Source organism: Anthonomus grandis, chromosome 8 (genome assembly GCF_022605725.1).
Source record: "Anthonomus grandis grandis chromosome 8, icAntGran1.3, whole genome shotgun sequence".
Classification (NCBI taxonomy): Eukaryota; Metazoa; Arthropoda; class Insecta; order Coleoptera; family Curculionidae; genus Anthonomus; species Anthonomus grandis.
Window position 1 is genome coordinate 18309414 of NC_065553.1, and position 26140 is coordinate 18335553.

At 32.5% G+C, this 26140-nt stretch overlaps 2 protein-coding genes across 5 annotated transcripts in view; both read right to left on the reverse strand.

The window, feature by feature from the left end:
- The window catches only part of LOC126740003 (neurocalcin homolog), a 185589-nt gene that overhangs the window by 61780 nt on the left and 97669 nt on the right, over positions 1-26140 (reverse strand). The window lies entirely within an intron of this gene.
- LOC126740004 (neuronal calcium sensor 2) overlaps positions 1-26140 on the reverse strand; it is a 164480-nt gene that overhangs the window by 40962 nt on the left and 97378 nt on the right. For both annotated transcript variants that reach the window (XM_050445857.1, XM_050445856.1), the window contains one exon: positions 3043-3175. In XM_050445857.1, the coding sequence (XP_050301814.1) occupies positions 3043-3153 (111 nt within the window). In that variant the 5' untranslated portion in view covers positions 3154-3175. The remainder of the gene's footprint in view (positions 1-3042; positions 3176-26140) is intronic.

Sequence of the window (26140 nt, forward strand, 5' to 3'; positions counted from 1 at the left end):
TTATCTCCATCAAAATATTTGTTCTGCTGTTCCACGGGAATCTCTTGTGAGCATGACGCTGTTCCCATGACCATACGCCATTTCCATCAGTATTTGTTGAACCTGAAGTCGAAAATGCAGCTTTTCAGCAGGAGGCAGTTTTTTGACATGAGGTAATAACGAAGTAAAGAAGGCCACGTCCTCATCTTTATTGAAATCTGATACTTCTTTTTTTTGTTTTTTTATTCCTAATTTCTCCGTCTCTAGTTCTAACAATCCTTGTCCTATGGGGTCCTTAGGGACAAATCTTTTTCTGTACCCTAAATTTGTGTGTGCAGATGATGTCGAACGTGTAGCTTTTGTTGAAGCTGAAGTGTCTTAAACAGGTGAAGTTGAGGTTTCTGATAAAAGTGTATCAGTTTCGTGTTGTGTGTCATCTTCAGTAATAATATTGTTAGTTTCATCACTATGATCCTCAAAGTCCTGAGTTTCTGCATCTTAATTTCCAGTTGCCAGCCTTTTTTCAAAAACATCTTTGAGAAACAACAGGGTTTTGAAATATGGCCATGACACATCCTCTTCTGGTGCAGCATCTCCTAATCTCCGGGGTGGAAGTTTATCAAAATGCACTTTGAACTGTTGTCTTAGCACTTTCCACGTCTTTTTAGCTGATTCAACTGCAAAAAACAAATATTTTACAGGTTACTTAAAACTATAATGTAAAAAGGCCCAAAAGAGGACCGTCTTTTAATTTTTATTTTCAGATAAATTATAAAAAAAAAGTTATTTTAAACTGGCAGACAATAGCAAGTGGAAATTCTTTTAGAAGTCTCGCATTTTCATTTCGATTGGGAGCCTCTACTATTGCGAGTATTGTACGAGAAATCACTGTTTTATTATGGGAAGCTTTTACATATGAAGCAACCCACTGAAGTAATTAGGAATTAATTAAGAAAGAAATTGTCAATGGTTTCTATTACAAATGGAATTTCCCACAATGTCTAGGTGCAATTGATGGTAAACATGTTCGAACCAAATGCCCAACTCGGTCAGGAACAATGTTTTACAACTATAAGCAATATTTTTCAATTGTATTACAAGCAGTCAGTGATGCTAACTATAAGTTTTTATTTATTGAAGTTGGGGCATATAGCAAACAGACCGATGGAGGAACGTTTCGGAGCTCTAATCTGGATAAGTTAATGGAAAGGCAAAGGCTGAACATACCTGCTGAAGCATTTTTTTTTATGGTAAACACAAGCACAAGAGGAAAGTCCTATGTCACTCTTGGAGTGGTGCTTGCGCGAAGATATTTGTGGGCATTTATCTTGAATCGCTGCAGGTTGTATGCGTAGGGAAATATGTGAGGTGGAAGTCCGTTCCACAAAGAAGATGTTCTCCAGATGAATGAGTCCCGATACAGCGACGTCCTTGGGATAGGCAGGTGGACTCGATGTTGATGAGCTGCAACTGCTAGACGCGTCCTTCTTGCCGGATCAGCTCTGGCTGGGATTAGGCCTGCCAGCTCAGAGGAGCACTTACCGTGATAATAACGGTAGAATAAACAGAGATCAGCCACCTTTCTCCTGTGCTCCAGACTATCCAGACTATTTGTCAGTTCTGGTTTGTCGATAAGACGAATAGCTCTCTTCTGTATAGAATCTAGCAGCTTTAAACTATGCTTGGGTGCAGAGCTCCAGACATGCGAGCAATACTCGAGGGAAGGGCGTATTTGAGCCTTATAAAGAGTCAGCAGCTGTTCTGGTGTATACAGTTTTTTCGTTTTGAAAAGCACTCCGAGTTTTTTGGAAGCTGCCCTGGCGATCTCTGCAACGTGGTCATGCCAGGACACATACATTCCATGTTCAAATATTAGACTTTCTCGAGCACGAAAAACGATTAAATGTAGCTTTGGAATTATAACAATGAAATGGAGAATATTAACCCAAGCTATTGAAACTCATCCTGACACCGCTGATGCAATTATTAAGGCTATATGTATTCTCCACAATACTATAATTGACAAAGAACACATAATATTTAATGACTTTGCGGAGGACAGAATAAGTGGGGTGCTGCAAGATGTCCAAGCAACAAGAAGAAACAATCGTTCCACAACAGAGGCTGTTTCGGTCAGAAATTCATTTAAGGAATATTTTGGTACCAAAAATAATATTTGATATTATGTTATTAAGTCTGTTTACATTTATTAGGTTAAGACTTTCAGAAAAATGGTCATTAGGACACTAGATGCACATAAAATATTTCACATTGGACTAGTTTCACATAATTATTATCATAAATATAAAAAAATACCATATGTACATAATACACAAAAATACTTTATGCCTACCTGTAATTCCACAACTCACAGCGACTTGTGCCCAGCACTTATCCAAAACATATCTGTTATGATGAGATTTGTGACGCTGATCCCATATTCCCATTTTCGATAAACAGCACTAATTAATTGTTATTTGTCCATATTAAAAGAAATATTCCGCGTGTATTATTTATACTCAAAGTCTAAACGTCCAGACGATTTCGCCGCCATGTGCTTCACAATGTGTGACCTCGAGAGGGCCAATCAAAAAATGGACAATTACTTTTGATCCATTGATTAAAATATGTTAAAGCCTCTGAAACGGTCACAAAATACACAAAAATGACTTGAAAATTCAAATGGCTTCAAATGCTTGGGATAAAATATAAAGTGTCCCCAAGTGACTTAAATGTATCTTAATGTACTAAAATGTATCCTTGGTGTGTGTGTAAGAAAGGTATAAATATTATTCATATTTACTATACACTCAACCATTTTTTAAGTAAAGATCTCAAAAATGTTTAGTAAATTATTCTAGTAAGGGTAGTTGTTTTATGTATTCCCTTGTCAATAATGTTTTTGATATTTTCGGAAAAAATGTCATGAATTTTATAAAAGCCGAAAAAACGCCGCATAGGCCTGTGAGTGACTTTTTTGACTACATATTCAAAAATATAATATACCCATAAATATTTTTGTTAAATAACATATCTTAGATAGAAATAATCTGCGACTCATACCTTAAAGCCTTTATACCATTCCTTAATGGTGCTTTCATCGTATCTCGTATGTGATTTTAAAAAATCCATGTCCTCTTTCGATAGTTTGTCCTTGCTTCCAAAGCAACCCATGTTGACGTATTGTGCGTGTGACCTGAAAATAAATATCGATATCAACATTTGCACATTCGGTAACAAAATACATTTTATTGAATTATTCGTTATTGGTTCAGCTAACTGAACGGTGTGAGTATGTATTTATGAGTCTTAGAGCGAAAATGCCTCTATAGGTGTTCTTTTGTGTAGAAATTCAAGAATATTTGATAACATATAATCTGATCAAAACAGAGCATTTGCTGAATAGACCAGATCTGTAGAAATGATTCATATTGCAAAAATGCCTTTTTTTACTCTAAATCACAACTATCAAAACAACTACATAATAGACGCATGTAAATTCAAAGACCGCCGCAGTTGCTATTGTTCACAATTACCTTGAAATGTAATTAAAATATTTACAATCTTGATTTAAAAAATGTCTATTTTTACAACGAGTAAAAATACATTCTTTCAACGAGAGTAAATTTAGATTTATCGTTTTACGGATGTTCGGTTTTATGCTTTTACTGCAAATTACTTGACGTTAACGAATTGAATAACTACATATTGGAGTAAAATTAATTTTTAACGGCGTTTTAACCATTTCATCCAGCCATCTTGAGAAAACTAAAGAACAGCCTAATCAGACAATACTTTTCTCTTCATTGATTTCCGGAGGCGAATGTTCTTAAGATGTCAGTGAAATGTCAGTGAAAAAAGCCAAAATATTTAGAATTCAATTTTTGGTAGAAAAAGCTTCATCAAATAGGGTCAAGCAAAAGTGCTCTAGCTCAGCACCTCTCGAGCTTGAATCATCTTTTATACCTCACAACTAACCTCAAAAAACCCTCTATTTTCTCCTGAAAAAAATTAGAAAGAGTTTGTTTGAGCCTCAAAAGTTTACTTTCTAGTCACTTTTAGGTTTCTTTCAAACCATACACTAACACTTTGACCTGGTCTGTCATGGCTCACATAATTGGCTGTAATTCACTAACTTCTTAATCTACAAGAGTCGTTTGTGTATCAAATTGTTTATTAAGGATTACTCTTACTCACCGTAAAATCCCCTTTTAAGTATTACTGTAATAGTTTATAAAATATCCAGATGATGTCCTTAAAATTATGAACATAAACCAAAGAAAAATAAATACACTTCGATGATAGAAAATGGTGTTGTTGGGTTATTTCCCAACACTAAACTTAGTAGAAGCATTTTTAATCGTTAAATATACATTTTGTATAAGGCATCAAGAAGTTCAACGTTTTTTTCTTTAATTTTTTGTTTTGCCAAGGTCTCAATTTATTGTATCTGTATTTTACTCTTCTGGTAATATGTGTGCTAAATAAATCATCGCTTAGAATTCAATTTTTGGTCAACAAAGTTTCGTCAAATAGGGTTCAAGCAAAAGTTCCGTAGATCAGTGACTCCGTGAGCTAGAATTACCTTTTATACCTCAAAACGAACCTCAAGAGACCCTTAATGATTTCCTAAAATTAGGTACAAAACTTACTAGGTAAAGGGTTCTTGAGACTCAAAAGTGTATTTTCTCAAATACTCTCCTCAAAAGTAATTTTGTATAGATATAGACATGCTGTCTACTTTAAGCTGATCTTCTAGCGCGGCTCACTTAATTAGTTCATTACCAAATTTATGGGTTTCGTATAAAATATAATTCTCAGAGCTCCGTAATATACAGTTCTATTTTACCATTTTACATTCTAATATTAAAATTATAATTAATATAAATATAATATTTATTTGTATATGGATGAAAGGTAGCCTTGACTAAATAAAATGTTGAAGATCGAGGATTGAGTCAAAATTAATAAAAAGGCCTGCGATATGTGGAACGTTCTATTGTATGGTGGTAGACTATGTCCCTACTGCCTTTCTTAGGGGGAAAACAACAATAATTAGGTCGGTAAATCCAGCATGTTCCTCCTATTTTTCCATTTTCTTTTCTATCTGAGCAGCGAAAATTGTCGATTTAACTCGAGGGTGCAAGTGTGGCTGATAGAAAAAAACGAAAAAAAAGAAAAAGGCAAAACCCTAAAAATGAAAGACGACATATTGTGTGTTTCATTCCGTACACGCGTGGCATGTAAAATTTAAAAAAAAAATTCAATAAGAGCGCAAAATTTTAGTGTTCAATATAACCGTTGATTGATTTTTTTTTTTGATGAGCCTAAGCGCGGTTTCACATACACCGATATTATCGGTGTCGTTATCGGTATCGGTATCGGTTTGCCTAACAAATACATTGCCTTAAATGAATAGTTTTACACAAAAACCGATCCGATAAAAATATCGGTGGCTGTGTTCGATATCGTTGCGTCTGTCGGATGGTCGAGTTAAAATCGGCCAGTAAATTATCGCCCGGTTTAGTACGCAATGCAAACTAAATAGGCATATTCACACGTTCCGACTTGTCGTTATCGGTGTGTCATATTACTTTTGAAACCCAGTGTCTCACGAGTAGTTTGGCGTATTGACTGGTTGCTGGAACACGGGTTATACTTAATATGAGTGACTAAATTTAATTACGACATTGTTACATTCATTGAATTGGTGGACGCAAGGCCCTGTTTGTGGAATAAATTTTCCGATACTTAAAAAGACAAGATATTGAAAAAACGTGAGTGGAAAGAAGTGCATAAATACCTTAAAGCCAATTTCGATAATTTAAATGAACAAGAACAGCAAAAAATTGGTAAGTGCATGTTTTTTCCTGTATTTATTCACATTTAGAGCCTACGTTATAGATCTAGGTTAGTACATACCTATTTGAGCTTTAAACTTAAAGGTCACTTGCCTAAACATAAAAGTAATATCTAAGTATAAAGACATTAAATAGAACTAGAAGCAGTAACTTATGCGCTAAATTTTAGACATTTGCCATGATAAGGATCCCTCTGGACTCTGCAAATTTATCGCGAACATCATTGGCAGCTCGTCCACCGCGACATGCTGTAGTTGGTGGTAGATTTTGTAGCTCTCTGTCTGGTGCGTACATATCTTCTACACGCGTGCCATCTTTTTCTCGAACTAGGTTGTGCAAAATTATGCACGCTTTAACAATATCTTTTGCGGACTCCTTACCAAAATTTATGGCTCTGTGAAATATTCGCCACTTATTTACTAATATACCGAACGAACATTCTACATACCGTCGCGCTCGACATAAGCGATAATTGAAAATTCTTTTATTAATATTTAAACTATGGCCCCCATATGGCCTAAGTAAATTCTGGGAAAGTGCAAATGCTTCATCTCCAACTAAGACGAATAGTAGATTGTCTCCTGTTGAAATTAGTGGGTTTGGGTGGGGAATATCCAAGGCATTTTGTTGTAATAATTTCCAAAACACGGTTTCTTTAAATACTGATGAGTCGCAATCCTTACCAAAGGCACCTATGTCTACGTATATAGAGCGGTAATTAGAATCCGCAATAGCCATTAGGACTATCGAAAAAAAAAATGTACAATTCAAATTCATCGATTCACTGCCTGGAAACTTCATAACGCGGACGTGTTTCCCGTCCACAGCTCCTATGCAGTGCCGAAACTGAGCATTTCTTGTAAATCCATCAGCATGTCCTTCCAATTTTCTTCTGTTGGCGTTGGAAGATATTCATCTTTTAAAATATTCCAAATACTATGACAAACATCTATTATAATCTTGCTTATGGTTGAAACTCCTAATCTGTAGGCATAATGCATATCCGGGAACGTGTTTCCACTTGCCAAATATCTGAAAAAAATATCTATGTATACCATCTATTTTAGGTGACGCTATTACAACAAAGTGGCAAAATATTAGAGATGCGTTTGTTAGATCTCTTAAGAAAAAGAGTGGACAGGGTACACAACGAAAATATGTTTACCATGATCAGCTGCAATTTTTGTTACAAGTTTTGAATAAAGATGAAACGATCTCTAGTATTTCGGATGTGGAAGTAAACCGAAGGAGAAGAAACTGAAAATTCAAATGAGGTCCCACCTACACCAGCAACATCTAAAGCCAGTTCAACAAGTTCCTATGCAAGTAAAACTCGCCAAGGCCACAAGAGGCTTGGGGACCCCATTGAGTTGGAAATTAAGAAAAAACTAAATGAAACTTCCAATGAAGATGAGTCATTCTTCAATTCCGTTATTCCTATGATAACAACAATGTCAGAAGAGGAAAAAATTGAGTTTAGGATGGGAGTGCTGCAGCTAATTAAAAAAATTAAACGTCAAATAAGCACCTCTAGCATCACCTTTTCTACTTCTCCTGTATCTGATTTCTCTGCAGTCTCATCTCCGTCATATTGTAGTCTACAAGCAGCAAACCCATCAACGACAAACTATCAGTCGTTTTATCCAGAAGGGTCATATACATCAACGAGTAGTCAAATGTAGCTCTGCTCATTCTAAAGTAGTTAAAAAACTTTTCATCATGTTCGCGCAATTTTTCAAACATTGTATAAAATGCTCCTTCTACATATTTTTGAGATAATATGGGATGGACCCAATATCGTTTTTTTTTGACACTTCTTTTTTCGCAAATACAGCAAATATAATAAAGGCACAGCTTTTTTGTTCATATTAAATAATAAACTGTTCTGATACACTACACACACCGCACTGATCCCTGGCCTTTTATGAAAGACGGCGCAAAGTTTTATTATTTTATCGGTGTGTAAGAAAGCACTCTTCGATACCGATATCGACACTGATAATATCGGTGTGTGTGAAACCGCGCAAAGTGGGCTATAAAGCAGCAGGTTCAAGCGGAAGGCAGAAAATTATTATTAAAAACAGTCATGTTAAATCGTGTATTATACGCATTAAAAATGCTATAAACAAATTTAATTAATGTACAGAACATGCGGCTATTTAACGTAAACAAGGCAAAACTTATTATAAAAGGTAACAAACAAAAAAACAACATACTTTTGCATGACTTTATGCCATTGAGAATAACGGTTAGTAAGCAATAATTTTCTAAAATTGACAGTTATTTTAATTAATAAGAAGTGGTAATAAAACTAACTTTATACACTATGTATTACAACCCCTGGGAAACGTCAAGAACATAATGATTGCAGGCTCATTTAAAAGTCTCTAGAGGTAATGTGGGTCAGGGTAGTCCAATTTATTCCAAAATAAAATGGAAAAAACCAGGTCAGGCGTAAAACTAGCGAGACATGGTCCTATATTATTCAAGAAAGTGTGATTGACGTAAATATTCTTGTCGCGATCGATTTAAAGAAATCATGTTAATTTTTTTTTGATACGTGCTTATTAGCAGGTAATAGGGTGTATATATTGCTTCAAGTGTTTTCATGTAAGAATCATAATACTGTAAAGTTTTTTTAAAATTAATTTTGGTAGTTTTCGCTTAGGTTAGTTGTATTATTAAATACGAACACATTAAACACAATGATTTAAAACTTGCGCCAATATTCAAGCATAAACTGGCCCCCTACCGGCAAGTTCCCGAAGTATGCCCTGGTACCTAGTAATTACTAAAAACTAAAAGCATAATTTTTAGGATTGAGTTCTTAATTAAAGGTCATGCCCTAGTTTTCTGCTCCTAAAAAACTCTAAATATGAACAAAGAGGAATTACATTTTATGAACTTCAAAGGTTTTTAGCTTGAGCCGGTATTATGTATCTAATAAACTCCATTTAAAAGTTTCCCTAATAATTCTAAACTTTTATAATCCAATATAAAGTTTAAATCGCTATATAACCAAACTCGTTCCTAATATTTCGTTGCAAATACCCACGTCAAAATTTTAGGGACTATTTATCCGGAGCATAAAAACGCTTTTCGGGGATGATTTAATATTTTACGTTTTAATCGATAACATGTTCACGGAGTAACAGAATGGCGGCTTTTTGTTTGAAGAAGAAACGAAATATTTTGCTAACCCAAATTCGAACCTTTATAGCAACTAGATTTCATCAGGCTGCCGTGTGGTATCTTTATTAAAATAATAAAGGATGAGTTATTACACTATTAACGGTTTTAATGGTTTATAAGGTTGTTTTTCATTTTCTGATGTTGATGTGTTTGGTTTGCCTTGAGCTGATTATTATCACGAAAGTCACTTTTAATATAAGAAAATGTATAAGGGTAATTACAACATAATCTAATAGTAACAAAGTGTAATAACTTCACTAACTTCACTTGTCTACGTAGTAACAATTTTATGTTCTAATTATATTCCGTCGGTTCTCTGGATTACATTGAATGAGCCATTATCCTTGATGTATCTCAGAGTAATTTTATTAAGTAACTGTGCCATAAAATGTGTTTCTTTTGGCTCGAAAAATCTTGCTCCTACACTCCTGATCATTCGCTCATTTCCTGGTATATTATTTATATAATGCTTATCTAATTTATGGTGGGGTTTTATTTAACAATGAATATTTATGAGAATTTTTTTTTTTAGATACAGGCACTTCTCGTCCTGTAGGTCTCAGGATAATTTGAGAAATTTTCTTTTAGAAACTATATTTTTCTAGTAAAATTTATAGAATCAGATAAAAAACCATCGTTTTCTCAGCAAATAAAAAATGAGATTCAGATGTAGATATATGAAAGAAAATTAAACGTCTCCAGCTTTTTTTTCTATACCTATCACTACGTAATATATAATATTTTAAAAATTGTATTTTTTTTCATATTTTCTTTTTTTTTTGTTTAGGCTAATCCATTTGTCACTATTGAGTGTACTTTAGCAATAGATTTATTGTACTCAAAACAACACTCCGCTGACTTACACCAGTACAAGTGTTTTGATGCTGTAGTATTGTCTCTGGGTTTAGTATGTCTTTCCCCAATATTTATTATTATTATTATTATTATTATTATTATTTATTATTATTCATATTGACGAACCTTTGTAGGCTATGGACAAATAAATGGACCAGCAAATCCTCTTCTAGCAATTTTTCCAATCTCTTTAGTATCATATCAGCTTCGATGCAACCATGAAGTTAGTTAGTTATGTAGGATAAATTAGTTTTAGGTTCGTAGTTATTTAATTTATACGTATATTATTCTTTTTCTTTCGAAATCCATTTCAATATACAATGATCTCATTCAGGCTCCGTGAACGCTCCTAATCGATGTGTTATGATTAGGTGGCAGGTTTTACTTTAACGGTGACATCGGGGATGATGAAAGGGGACATCGGTGGACAGTCTTCATGAAGGTTCCGAAATGAGATACGGGAAAGAGACGCGTTTTCAGGAAAATCTAAAAAAAAGACGTAGGGCGTGTCCCTAAGATTAAGACGGAAAGACGTATAAAAGACGTAAAGACGGGTTAAGGTCAGGATCAGTAAGACGTGGCTGCATCCTTTTCCTTTTCTATTATAAGACGTGAGACGAGTTATAAGTGTTTTAAAGCCGCTCGACATAGGGATGTGAACGCGATTTACCATATCAGTTAACAGTTAAAGTCTACTCCAAACTCTTTTGTGCAATAGTTTTCTTAATTTATTTTATTAAATACTTTGAAAATCACGCACCGGACTTTTCATTACCATCAACAAACCCTAGACAACATAAAAAAACCCTACAGTTATTAAGTAACCTCTGCATATCATCATGCACTAATTTTTACTAAAAGTTGCTTGAGTCATGCCGGATTAAAAACATGGTGATATTAAGGCCGCGTTAAACTACAAACCCATATCAATATATTTAAAAGATCAAGTCATCAAAAGACGATGCTTCAAGGATCCTCCTGCTTGTTATTAGGATCTGCTTGTCATTGTAGACTTTCCAACTTTTTTCATTCACACATTCCACTATTGGAAAGATTTCTATTTAAAAGAGCAACGCAAGGTTCCCTTATGCATAAAATATCTGTTGTCTTCGTTTTTCTCCAAAAATTCTAGCTCCAGCATCTTCCTCTACCTTTGATCCATCTGTGTATCAAGAGTGAATCAAAATTGTATCTAGAAATCCTGCGATCCTACATTATTTCTCGTGTTTTATTATTACATATTGAATTGACTATGCAATATCTGTAGCCTTAGTCAAATAAAATTGAGGCAATGGTTTCTGTTATAATACCTTAACAAGCTAGTCTTTGTATTTAACTCAGCTTCTGTCTTGCTTTAATTTGCAGTGGTTTGGTAGCAATACCTTCGTGTAGATCCAGTGTACCATAACTATCCGGTAAACCAGTGTATCTTACCATAAGGATAGTTTCACAAGGTTTGGCTGTTTTATCCAAATGTTGGCTCCAACCTCACTTAAATTCCAGACTCATTCTCATGTATTTAACTTCTCCCAACAGAGTAATCTAAATACTTAAGGATTGTTCAATGTTTTGGAAACTTTCCTGTTTTCCCAATGACCCCTGTGGTAAACTCGAAGATGTCTTGTTGTTAGGTTTGGTTTATTAAGATGTTTTCAGAAACGTAAATACCGAAATACTTCGGTTAGAATGTGTGTACTCTTCTTTACGAACTATGGAGTTTCTACGAGTTTTCTACCTACTTCTCTACGAGTTTATGAAGCATCCTTGTTCTTCAGCGAGAGTCTTCTTCTTCTAGAGAATTTAATTTTTTTTTTGTTATTTATTTAATGGGTTTCTGAATAATCATGAACCAGCTTATTATTGCAGAAAATTGTATTATTTTATGTTTTTTTTATTGCTCCGATGCCATTTGCATTGCATTTTGTTTTGAGCGATTTAAATTAATTTAACACTTATATATTACCTCATACCTCTGAATTTGTTAATTCCGTGATTACTCCTATTTAATTATTCCCTTTAAGACAACCTACAAGTATAAGGTTCATACACGCGCATGGACCTATTCTGTGCATCTACATATAAGAGGGTCGAGAAGGTGAGAATGTGAACTGGCTGAGTAAGGATTTGAGCAGTGCAGTACAGTACATAGATCGAACGGTACCGGTACCAAGATATTATAGTGCTTTTCCTATGACACCTCTCCTGCAATAGTGGTAAGTCAGAGATCATTCCTTTTCTTTTCATTAGATATTTTACCGTTTATTTCTTCACATTCATTAAATGCGGTAAGGAGGCATACTAATCATCCAGAATAAATCTTAGGAACCGGATTCTTCTAAATTAAATACAGTCCACTTCAAAGTTGTACCCAAAGATTATTTAAGATCCTATTTCCATTAATAAATTCGGTTACACTTTCATTATAAAGTCTTTTCCTGATCAGGGTTCCTCTTTGATTTTCTCCCTTCCTGTCTTCCTTTGTTCATTTTTCATTCTGTCTCTTGTCAGTGTTAACATTTCCTTTATCATTTTAATATGACGATATATGAATCAAAATTGAACTTTTTATATAGATTATACAAAAATGGGGAGATTAAAAGTTCATTTTATTTAAATCGAACATAATTTTGACGTAAAGCAAAAACAAAATAAAATTTCCTTTGGCAAAAACAGGTTAAACATTCGATGAAATCTATATCGTCCAATTAGCTTTCCGTAACGGCATATTTAAGCCTAAACAGTCTAAAATAAGGTACACTCGTCGTGCTATTTTCGTCCGTACCGGTTATTTTCCTTTTGCTTTTGTAAACATCATTTTTCAATTCGGATTTCCAATTGGTGTATCACGGAGGATCGTGATGAAATTACGAGAAAAAAATTAAAGAAACAGCCCGTCAAATAAGCTTAAACGACCCTTCATTGAGCATTTTTTGTTTTAAGCGTTGGAGAGCATAGAAACTCGTTCAGAGGGCGGTACAACACGTCAAATTCATTAATTTGAGATTTGACAGAAAACCGGTGCAAACGGCTGTCAGGTAGTCATACTGGATGAGAACCACAGAATAAGATGTGGTATTTTTAGATAGGATAACCCATCATAGTATAGAGAGCTAAATGAGATAAGAAAATGTCATCATGGGTTGCAGTGATAAAGACGACGAATAAACCTAATAATCCTTCTCAGGCACAAGTACCATATAGGGGATCTTAATAAAGAGATGTGTGTAGTGCGTCGAGTTACGTACGAAATATACAGTTTTTTTATGATTAAAACAAGGAAATGGGGTAGAAACCAAAGAAGGTTGTAAAATTCAATATGTTGTCAGTTTTAGATATAAAAACGTCATTTCAGACCAAGTAAGACAGAAGATTTAGAGGAAATAATGCATGTATACAAGACATTTATAGGTTGCAAAATATTTATGACTAATTACTTCAAAAAACGGGCGTTCCTATCGAAATAAGACAAGAGCACCTTTTTTATGTAAAAATGTTGGTTACTTTTACTATGCACATAATTAAAAAGTAAGCAGAAAAAAAGTTATGACATTTTTATTTTTGCTAACCACTAATTTTAATCGACCCTGTATACATTTTAGCATAAAATCAGTGGGTAACAATAACAATAGTCTACGATAAAAATTTCGAAAAATAACGGCCAGGCATTTCGAAAATATCAACAAAAAAACCATCTTTAATAGGAATTATAAAACACCCTGTAACCTGAATTCAATTTTAAACTTGAAGTTGAGAGATTCAATATTTTGCTGATTTCGAGGCATTTCTTGGTATCATAAATTATATTAATGAAATAATGTATGACTTATCTATTAAGTCAATTTAGGTAAGAAAAATATCTTTATGATTGATTGATTCATGCAGTAATTGGGGGTTAAGGAAATTAAATATCGAATTATGTAAAAACAAAGAGGCAATTAGATGAACAAGTTTATACTTCAGATACACTGAATGAAATGTATTGCTTGTTTTCAGGTATCCAACTTTTATTACATATTGTATGTAGTGAGCCAAACTACATAACAAAAATAAATTTTAAGATGATTGATCCGGTTCCTAGAGAAATGGAATTTAGCCATAAAATTCCACCTCCAGAACATGTGGTAGTCAAATTACTTGAGACAAATGCATTTCAAGATGATTCAGGTGCTAACAAAGAAATAAAATATTGAGAGATTAATTATTTTGCCTAGTTAGACTGAGATCATCGAGGTTCGTAATTATGCTTAGAATTAAATAAATTATTTCGGTCATTTATAGATGCTAGGTATAAGGGCAAAATTTATTTGTTTCTTCCAGGCAGTTGAAGTATTCAGATTTTCTTTAGGAATTTTAGATTTGCAGGTAGTTACAGCCTGAAACTGCTTAGAAAATATCTAAACGAAAATGCCTGGGAGAAAACGAGGGATTTGTGCAAATACTTCTCGATTTTGCTTAAAGTACTCCCAATTTTCAGTTTGTTGCAATTTTTTTAAGATGCATTTCTACATTATCGCAGAATGTGGTTTCTCAATGTAAAATGTGCAATGTAAAAAAACAGTAGTTTTTCTACTGAGTTTTTTAAGGTAGCATCAAAAAATTACTCTAAATCAGCGACTGCATCATGTAAATCACTTTTTGAAAAAAGTGCACCGAGGACCTATTAAGGAAAATATACTAAATCGCATCGAAATTGTCAACATTAATTTTTAAATTTTTGGCCAACTTTTTGACAGCTTCACACCTACTGTGGATGCAATGCATTTGAAAATGTCTAAAAAGCGATTTCTATGAACGTAGAAAACGGAGCCTTAATATTATTCACTTAAGACTCGAAGGAACGAAATCTATGTAAATTCTGGAATACATTGTCTTTTCTACACCGTAGCAGGATTGTTAAAATGAATAAATCTAAATGGCCAAATTATAAAAGCAAAAAAGAAAGCTGTATTTAAATAAATAAATAAATAAATATGCCTTTATGTTACGGAAATAAGATTAAAATTCATAAAGAACTAAATGACAATCAACTCTTTTGAACCACAAAAAAACAACCGGGTCTTTCTCATTTTTAGTAAAGGTTTCCATAAAATGGTAAAAAAAGCATCTATATCCCAATACTTTTTTAATCCATGTTAGGACTTGATTGATTGATACTTTCAAGGAATACTTTTAAGACCTTAAGATGAAAAATCGCAATAATATTGAAACTTACTGACGGCTAAGTAAATAATCCAGAAGTCATCCCTAAAAATTGAATCAAAGATTTACCCATTAATATTTAACAATTCAATTCAGTTCAATTAAAATTTTGTAGGTTGTGATATTGAATGGTACGTCTAAACTGAAAGACGTTTGTTCTCGGTAAAAGTGTTTAAGTTAAAAAAAAGCTGGATTCTCTCCAAGTAAAGATTGTTAGAGTATTAGTTAAGTGAGTATTGACAAATATGGATGTCATTATATAATAAAATTAGGGATCTGTCTAATTCTGTACATAGAGACAAAATACAGGAAGTTCTGGGGCATAAATAATTCCATTGGCCAATTTAGAAATAAAATAAAGGTCAGCACTCACACGTTTCTTTGCCAATATATCTCAAGAATGTATATTGTACTCTTTACCATACCTATTGAATTTTGATATAGGAGAAAGTAGACTGATGAACAAAAACCAAGGTTTGACCTAACCAAGAATAAAGAAGATGATAATAATATTTATTTATTTATCTGCTGTTCTTTATCCAAAGCGTTTGCTACGTAATTTGCAAAAATCTATGTAAAGTTCCGTGGATTGTTTTTTTTAAATCCATACTGATACTACTTTGTCTGAAACTAAAAAAAAATCGTTCTAAAATCCTTATCCAATTTAGAGCAAGTTTGATTCCTTGCATTTTTTTCGTATGATGCAAGGTTTTCGAGTGAAAAAATAAGAAACATTGTCGTATATGACGTAGTTAACATTTCCATTATTGTTAATTTGAGTGGCGAAACGTACAAAACGGTAATTGCAATTTAATTTCGAAGATGGTGCTTTATTTTACAAACTATTTTTTTGGAATCGTTATTCCAGTTTTTGTGAAATTATGTGGTCCCTAAATTCTACAATTGTTTAAAAAGAGTTCCTTTATATTCGGCATCTGTGCTTAACTGAGTCAGTCATGTGGCCTGTGAAACTCATATTTACTCATACAGTTTCACAGGCTTGCTCTTCTTAGTATCAGTTCTTCTCTTGTATTAACTGGTCTCAAATAAACAAGATTTTTAAAATAATCCTACGCAAATAATTTGATAGGGATAATATCAGAAGGAGGATCGGTAACTATTATTTAACCACTCATGATTTACTAGAGCAAAATGCGCAGGAGCCCCGTTCTTTTGAATCTAGAATTCGTTTCTATGATTTAGTTTTTCAATAAATCATTTTATAGGAAATCTTTGAATAATTGACCGTCTAGGCATAGTTTTAGAATATGGAACCCAAAAAAAAAATCTTTTCAAAAAAAAATTATTAAATCACACCAAACATTAGCAGAAAATTCGTATTTAAATGCTCTAGTGCCTATAACATGTGGATTTCATGGTTCCAGATTCACAAATGATGGTACTTCAGTTACTAAGCCGCTTCGGGTAAACGTAGCTCCATAAAATCGTCTAAGTTCTCGTTTTCCTTTACTTCGCTCAAAATTTACTTACAAAAACTGACGCATTTATCGGCATCACCAGGTTGTTAGTTTTGGTTTGGCAGGGATGTGCCCTATCTTCACTCCTCATTAATTTATATTCAGAAGCCATTTTTCAAGAACTATTAAAAGAACGGAAGATAGGCATAAAGGGGGCACTAATGGGCCAAAAAGACAAAATTGGTGATTATCTTTAGGAATCTGAATGCATTAGCGAATTCCAGCATAACTTTTAAAGCAATGACCATAGAAAGAGTGTAGAAATTTAAGTACCTCCGGACTTGGTTATTTAAGGACTGAACATCGGATCACGCAGTAAAATGTCGCATTATTCCTAAAGGTAAGACAGGTGCTTGCCTGCTTCAAGTTTGACCTTCACTTGCGACTAAGATTCGTAAAGTGTTCGTAGATGTTTGGTCGGTGCTTGTCTATGGTATGGAATTTTGAAATGTGGGTGTACCGCAGAATCCTTAAGATACCCTGGAGTCGTCAAAAAGAAACTTGAATTCTTTCATATTGCTAGTTTTCAAGTATAGTATGTAATGCATGCTACTAATAAAAAAACTCTTGATAAGTGTCATATTAAAGTTGATGATCACTTCGGTGATGATACTTAACAAATGTTGGTATTGAAATGGAAAAGAAAATTCCAAAACCCAAAAATGTCCTATGTTTTCAAAAAACTTCTGATGATCTGATGATGGCTGTTTACACAGCCCAAATGCATAATACATTTACCTAAGTGACCTACATGCATTTTTCTTGGAGTTAAAGACTTCCCCATTATGTAATCTTTATACACACATTCTCCTACAAAATATGGACTTCAACTATTTTACTATTAAAAGAACTTATCATTTATAAATTCTTAGCTGAGTCAATTTTGAGATATGGTATTTTGGTATGGGGAGGCTTATACAATAATGCATTGCAAAAATTAAATATTGTACATAAATATATTTTAAAAACTATATACAACAAGCCAAAACTTTACCCCACAGAACATCTATTTACTGAACAAACCACCAACATAAGAATTTTATTTTGTTCACACATTAACAACATGATATTGCTAAAAACCAAATAAATCACAATCATAATACAAAAGCATGAGCTAGAGGTAACTTAAGCATACCAAATAATTTCAAAAGGATTAACCTAAAATTTTCAGTTTATCTTGCGTCAAAAATGCATAATGTTCTACCACAAAAAAAATTAGCGAAGAATGTACAAAGTATGCACAACAAATATAATATATTCTCCTCATTTTTCTAAGAATTTAAGTAGGTACTATAATATACTCCTTTTTCATAGATTGTTAAATGTTAATAGATTAGGTGTGGTAGTATTTAAGGTTATTAAATTTATTTGTTTTTGTGAAAATAACATCACAAGCAATGTGTATATTTCACACCTAGGCGTTACAGCAACTTGAATTTGTAATAGTGATCAGGCAAAAAATTCGCAGTTTCTAGTAAATTAGTTAAAAAATCAATAAATATGGTAGGGTGTCAGGGTTTACTGATTCCTTTCAAATAAATAATAGGATAATACTGAGGTTTTCGAGATAAATTGACAAAAATGAGTGGTTCAGCTAAAGTGTTGCAATATGTACATGTGGAGTATTAGTTTTAATTGTAATGTCTATTTATAATAGCACTACATATACCCCATGTAACCGTAAATAAAAAAACGTCTAAACCAACTTTTATGAACGTATGAAAAATTAGACCAAGCCAAACTGCAACAAAAAGAAAAATAGAAAATCTAAAGCAACTTTTTAATCAGTGCCCTAAAACCCCCTAAAAACACAGGCGAAAAAGTTTCGTGAATTCAAAACTGCGAGCGCAGTATTGAAATGTTGCTTGCGAACTTTTAATCAAACTTCCTGCGAAACGTTTAGCCGACAAGCGAATCCTGAGAAAACTGTATAAACAGGGGCATGTTCTTGAAAGTTTATATTTGCGGAGAGGTTTAAGGTATTGAAAACTTATTTTTTACTTTATTGGAAATCAATTAACGCTCTCACATAACAGGTAAGATTTTATAAACTAAATATCGTGTGTATATTCAAAATATCCGGCAACTGTTAAACTTATAAGAATTTGTTTGTTTTTCATTACGGTTTTAAAAACTCTTGTTATGCAACGACTGTTACAAATATGATTTTATAAATATTTTTTCGCTCGGTATTTGTTTGTACAAAACAGCGGGATTTCTCCTGATTTATTTTCTGACTTTTCCAGGAATGCAGATGGTTCATCACCGGCGTATACGAATCGGTTGTATAAATCCCTGACAGAAAAATATGGGCCAGCAGGTAAAATTTATTGGACTCTAACGCGAAAAATTGACAATAAACTGGGCCATATATTAACGCAAGTAACAACAATTTACATTTAAGTGGATCTGAAAAAAGATTTCTGCAATATCTACTTCATTAAAACATCAACTCCGCAGCCAACTATCTTCATTAAAAGTAATGAAGTTATTAGAGGATTACTAAAAAATTGAAGAAACATTTTATTTTACTATTACCGCCTAAATATTTTGAAAATTTAGTTTCACTTACATTATAAAATTGCATACGAAAACCATAATTTTAGTAGAATTATTGATCAAATTTCAGACTGGGAGGCGATTGTATGTCAAAAAAAATTAATAGAGATCTGATTTTTCCAGTAATTTTTGGACATCCACGTCCCACTGATTTTAGAAGTATATCACCAACCTTTTCATAAACAGAAAGAATTATTGACGCTATTTTCTCTTCTAACGCTATTTTACCACCAAAATAGTCTGGATTTTGAATGAATCTATAATTATATAGAAAAAAAATGTTATTAAAATTAAACAAAATTAAACTGATTTATGATCTGCATTATTTCCAAGCGTTTTTGTTCACCAAGACGTCTAATGTCTGCTTATTCCTCAATTTCTGTCATCAGGATTGTCATCGTTGTTATTTTCTATTTCATAGTCCAATTCATCCTGCAAATACTTGGCAATATTATGAAGTACAGCACAACATATGAGTATTTTAGGTACGTTCTTTATTGCCAGTCTAATCCTATTTGCGAGTTTTGGAAGCGCTGTTTTATTTGGTCAAATACCCGTTCTATTACTACTTGTTCTTTTGAATGTAATATATTGTATTGGCGTTCTAATTGAGTTTGTGGCTGTCTAAATGGTGTTAAAAGCCATGGAGATATACCATATCCCCTGTCCCCCAACAAACAGACATTTCCGTGAAATATTGCAGTTTTTGTTGAACAGAACTTTGTCTCCAAATCGTACACACTTCCAGGTCATTGCACGTCTATACTTGTGATCCTTTCCATTGCATCACATGTCATCTGAACATTTATTGAAGCAAAATTTTTTTCTATTTATGTACTCATCGCCAAACTGTATTTTTCCATCCAACTTGTCTTAGCTTCATTTAACTGTCGTTCAGTTGTTGGAAACATTATCCATTGATCTGCTTTCTTCATAATTTTTTGTGCAACATAATCTACAGTCTTACAAACTGTTATTCTATCAACACTAAAATCATTTGTAACACCATTTTAAAAACCAGGGTCACTAATATAGCGAAGAATTATTTCCATATATTTTGTTGAAGAAAGTGCACCACCTCGAGTTTCGTTGCTATATGGTAAGAAATAGTTCGTAATCAGCTCAATATTTTCATTTTTAAACTTTAAAAGACGTTTTGCACTATTTGGACTTACATCTCTACGATCACGATATTGTTTAATTTTACGAATATTCATAAATGCTGCAATAATTTACAAACTTTAAATTATAAATCTTAAACCGATAGTATGGATATCAGTATTCCGGACAACCCGGAATGCCGATGGTGCTGTGAGGAGGATGAAACCGTTGACCATGTAGTCGGGGAGTGCCCAGCACTCACGCGCGCCATGTTCAAATACTTGGGTAACACTTTCAGTGTACCGAGCTTATCGGCTTTATTACTTATCGGTTTCTCTAAGGCCGTTGGGCTCTGGTAACCCCCGGTGGAGCATGACGGGTCCATCAGGAGACCTATGTGCACAACTGCCTTGGCAGCCCACTGTTTCGTCAATTCATTATATATCTTATGGTAAGGTAGCATCAAATCAACCTTACGAAAATAAAAGCATTTACTTAATAATTAATTAATTAGTTAATTTTTCATTTGCTGTCATTTACCCCGACCGTAAGTAAACACTTAAAATAGTTGCTTTAGGAGTAATAACTCGAGATAGCAAGTGTTTGCTTGACAAGTAGGACTGAAACTTTTGTTACTCACTTACTGTCAAGAATTTACTAAAAAATTAGAAAGTAAAAGTATTTACTCTCTTTTATTCACCTCACCCATTGATAATGTCATTAATAGTCGCGATAATGATTATGTAACCGCTCTGGTTTTATTAGATTACATGACAGCGTTCGATTTAGTAAACCATAAAATATTTTGCAGAAAAAATGAGGAAAAGTTAAAAAAAGTGAAAAAAATTCATAATAAAAATGAAATAAAAACCGAATAGTCATTATAAGCAGCTTTGTTTAAATTACTCTTTTTAAGACCATAATTTCAAAGTAATCCTCATAGCTATAAATGTAACGCATTATGCTAAAATTGCAGTTACTAGTGTTAACATACACACAATAATATTAATTAATTAAAATCTGTCAGATTATACACAGCTTTACCCTTTTCGTATTTGAATTTCCCAATTACTTTTAGCAGGACAAACAGATTGAAATGAAAATTAATTAAATCCTCTATCGGTTTCCGTTTGTAATAGAATTGAACCGATTCTGGGTTCAAAAAGGTTCAAGAAAAACCGTGATTTATAAACCGCATCTTGATTTTTCTAATTCTGGAAGAAAAACGAGCTCGATATAAAAAAGGGGCAAACGAATCCCGGGCCGCAAAGTTCGAAGGAATAAAATGAAAATAAATAGGAAAAGTTTACCGGATCTGCCTGATGCAGAGAAAGAGTCCGAAGTTTATCCCGAGGGTCTCTTTGGTAGATGCCTGGAAAGTTCTTTATTAGAACTATTTTTTATGTATGTGTATGTCATTATTTTTTATACTTTAGAGGGCGAATCAGAAAAATATGCAAGAAAAATTAAAAAGAATTAATTAATTGGGTTTATATTTAAATGTTTTATAGAATACTCATTTTTATTTTTTTTTTTTTATAAATCCACGTCTCATTTTTCTATAACTGTCGGGATCTTTAGCAAATTATATTTCTCGATATGACAATCATTTTAGTAAAATTATTTGTTATATTTCAGACTAAGGAGGCAATATAAGGCAAAAATCAGAAAGCATGCTTAAGACTTGATGCAGATCTAAAGGAATAGGTGAAAATACAATGTACGGTCAGGCAGGAATGTGGCGGCCTCTCGTCTTTCATCTTCAATTAAAAATTGACATTCAACCTCTCAACAGCAGTCATCTAGGTGCACACTGATAAAAAGGATTCGTAAAATTCAGTATTTAGTTTAGGTAATTTTGTGACCAATCCTTATTCCATATAATTACAAAACAATTGTGAATATGAAAATACAGAATATTTTAAGTAATAATCATTAGTAATATGTAATGTAAATTTACCAACTAAAATTTGTAAATTTTCCGTTCAAATACTGTAAAAATCAATAATAATTTAAAGAAAAAAACGATGTTACCAATTTTATTAGTAAGAATTACAAAATACATATTGTACTATTTATTAATACAATTATTAAAATTTTAAAATATGTTATGAAAAATTAGTTGTGAGGCAAGTAAATTGTCCATTTAAAGACTTTGAAATAAATTTTTTTATTGGTAAAAATTACAAAATATATATTGTATTATTTAATATTTAAATGAATAAAATTTTAAAATCTATAATTGAATGATTTATACTGAATTTAAATTATTATACTTTTAAGTAATATAGAGTTACATAATTTACCAATCAGATCCTGCTTATGTTATAAAATTCAAACAGGATATGATTGTTAAATTTGTTGATTCAATATTACTTAAAAAATATAATAAAATAAAATGGATAAATTTCATATATGTACGTATGAAATTAAACAAACAACAAAATCTTTAAATTTTATATAATTAAGTTTAACTGGTACATATAAGGTACATTAACACTTAACCAGAATAGCGTTCTAACTCTAGATTTAATTTTAAATGTAGAGTGTTGAGATTTTAAGACATCAGCTAAAACTTCTAAGGGTACGAACAGAAAACGCGCGCTTTACTTCTTTTATTTAACTATATATAGGCCCTATATAGTTAAATAAGGGTATAAAAGTATATATATAATTTGAAATGGTATAAACAACTAACAAAAAGGCAATCTTTAGTTGATTTTTTCCTTTTAACAGGCGAGTAAGGTGATTTTCCATTGCGAGTAATAATTTTAATTTTACAAAATTATTACTTTTTAATTGTACATTTTAATACCCAGCACCATTAAGTTAAATATTTGAAAAATGCGGTAAATGGAATAAACTTTTTTGATCTTAATCTTTTGTTAAAAGAACTAAAAATCGACTTTAAAATCACACTGTCTAACAAAAACCTATTATTCTAATAATAATAAAACAAAATATAGGAAATATGTACCTTCTTCTTCCATCAAATTATTGTCGTAGGTACTTATACGTAAACAAAATAAATAACATTACATGGCATGTAACATGTTAACAAAAAAAATGTTTTTTTTACATAAAAAATATACATAGTATGCATAATAATATAACAAAGATATATTATATATTATAGGTACTTATTATGTTTATTTATTTTTTATTGAATACATTAGACAAAAAAACCTTCTTTAGGCTATTAGATACCTGCCTGGCTTTACTTCCCTGATCAGGGTGAAGTTTTAGAAAATATCTTTGAAGAAATTCCAATTTGGAGGGTAGTTTCTAGTTTTTTCGGGTAAACCAAGATTAGTACAAAGTACAACACAAGAAGAACTTTTAGGGCCTCCAGAAAAGTGGTATAGTCATCTGCCTGTATTATTTGACGTTCAACCAAAACATAAAAGCAATTTTTGTTTTCTAAAATAATAAGATAAGTATATGTTATTGTTTGATACTTCTAAGTCATAAATTATTTACCTTGCTTTAGAATTATAGGTTGGAGTCATGTAGTTCTTAGTTTTTTTTTATTTATAAAAAATGTCACTTGCCTCTGTTTGAGATATCAAAAATTCAATATCTTCCTTGAAGTGCTGTATTAAATTTTTAATTAGTTGCTGTTCTATTGATACATTTTCTTCTAAATCAGCGTCTTTGGGGAGTTTAAGGCACTTTGTGATTTTGTCAGCTTTCTCATTTATTCCATTGAGCAGATGAATATCAGCACCTGTTAATTCTTGAAAATGCCAAGATTTTGATGAAGAGAGATGGTGATGAAAATAGTAATGGCCATTCTTCATTAGTTTCCCTGATAATAGGAATATTATTAGGAAATTTCCTTATCTCGGAATAATCCATTAAGATTTCGGTGTATATACAAATGCTTATTATACTTTTGAATATTAATGAATTTAATCGAGCAAATACTACATAAAAACATGATTATAATATTTACTTACCTGTATTATCACAAAAACTCAAACAAGATGGACAGAATTCACTTAACCAATGCACTAATACGCAATACTTTATCCCATAGGAGCCTGAGCTCACGCTCCCTTAATAATTTTGGTGCGAGATGTGACTAAACAAACGGCAAACGCCGAATTAGCCTTAGCTGAGTATAGGTATGGCGTATTTGGTGGCGTCTGTTAATTTACCTAGCGAATTAAGTAATTTTACAAAATATATGTATTTTCCCGTTTTGTTTACGTATTTTTACCGTGTAAACTAAAATATTACTTTGTATATTGTAAAAATTACATGCAAAATAAATTTTACAAATGATATTTTGTATTTTGTATGTTTTACAAAGTAAAGTTCAATATTCTTTAAAAAATTACTAAAGTTTGGGCTTCTACAGAATACAATTGGTGATTAATAATAAATTGATTTGGTATATTTCCCCCTATTTTTTTCAGTGCATGCATCAAAAGCAGTAGACTAGTTGTCGCTGTCATACAGAGTCCTGCAGACATTTTCTAGATGGCAGGTGCTAAGCAGAACTGCCTTCTGTGACAATGTCAGTAAATGACTAATTCCATACTAATAAATTTTATAGTTTCAGAGAAGTTCAACTTACAAACAGTCGATGCTAATATTATCCGCTAAACCGGTTTTGAACAATTCAAGTTGCTCAGCAACCTAAAGAACTTAAAGCCAGCTTTCATTTTATTCCAAAAAAAAAATCTGCCTTAAATGTCAACGACAAAATATTGAGTTAAGTACTCGGAAAAGCACAGTTTAATGCAACAGTAGCGGCATGTAGGCCAATAAAAAGTCAATGGCACGACATTAAACGGTTCTGGAACGGCTCCAACTATGTTTGTCAAAAGGAAGTATGGAAAATAGAAATAAATAAACGGTGACAAATGAACGAAAAAAATTCGCCCGTGGTGTGCCAACAATTTGCAAAGTATGTTATACGAGGTTTACTAAAACAAGGATTTAAAATAAAAGTAAATAAATAAATAATCCGATCATTTTTTGAGAAAATATAGGGATTTAAGTGAACATTTTGTGGTAGATTTAGTTCAAGATTTGTGCCAATGCTTTAATCAAATGAGCTAAAATTAAATTATTAGGGGAAGTTTTTTCTCCACAAATAAAATGCTAATCGTCTAATTTCAGGAGTTTTTTTTTCTAATTTCTAATTGCATTGTTCAATTTTATTGGAATTTTAACTGTTCACTAAATATCGTGGAATGTACTATTCAAGTATTATTTGTTATTGTTTAGAATTTGTGTGTGTGTGTATTAAGTAACTGTAAGTATTTTACAATTTTGTCTGTGTTTTTTGATGTCACCTGTCACGAAAAAAATAATCTTAAGCCGCGTATCCACTGGCATTAATATTTGTAGCAACATTTGTAAACGTTTGCGAATATTGATAAACGCTTGCAAAACGAAGTACCCACCGGTCAGCACATATTGTTTGAAATTGTTCACAAAGCAGTTTTGAGAGCGTTTGTCGCGTATCCAGGTCTTTTTTTATTTTGAGGAAAACCGAGAATAGAAAAATTTGAACAAGGCCCCGTTAAGTAGAAAGAAACTTGCCGCCTGTGCTGCATTAGTATTTTGTGCACTAATAGAAAAAGAAAAGAAGAAAAAAAGAAGGAAACTTTTTGGCTGTCTCATTTTTTAAAAACTAGAGTTTCTATGCAGCTGATTTCTGATATCAAAACTGACAGGAGTAGCTTATTCAAAAATTTTACTCGAGTTTCGCCAAGAGATTTTGATTTTTTGCTCTCAAGAATTTCTCCAGAAATATCTAAAATTGACACGAACTATCGAGAGTGCGTCTCTGCCGAAATTAGACTGGCCATCACACTTCGCTTTCTAGCGACAGGAGATTCCTATGCCAGTCTTATGTACCTCTTCAGAGTTTCGAAGCAGCTCATTTCTAGAATAATTCCT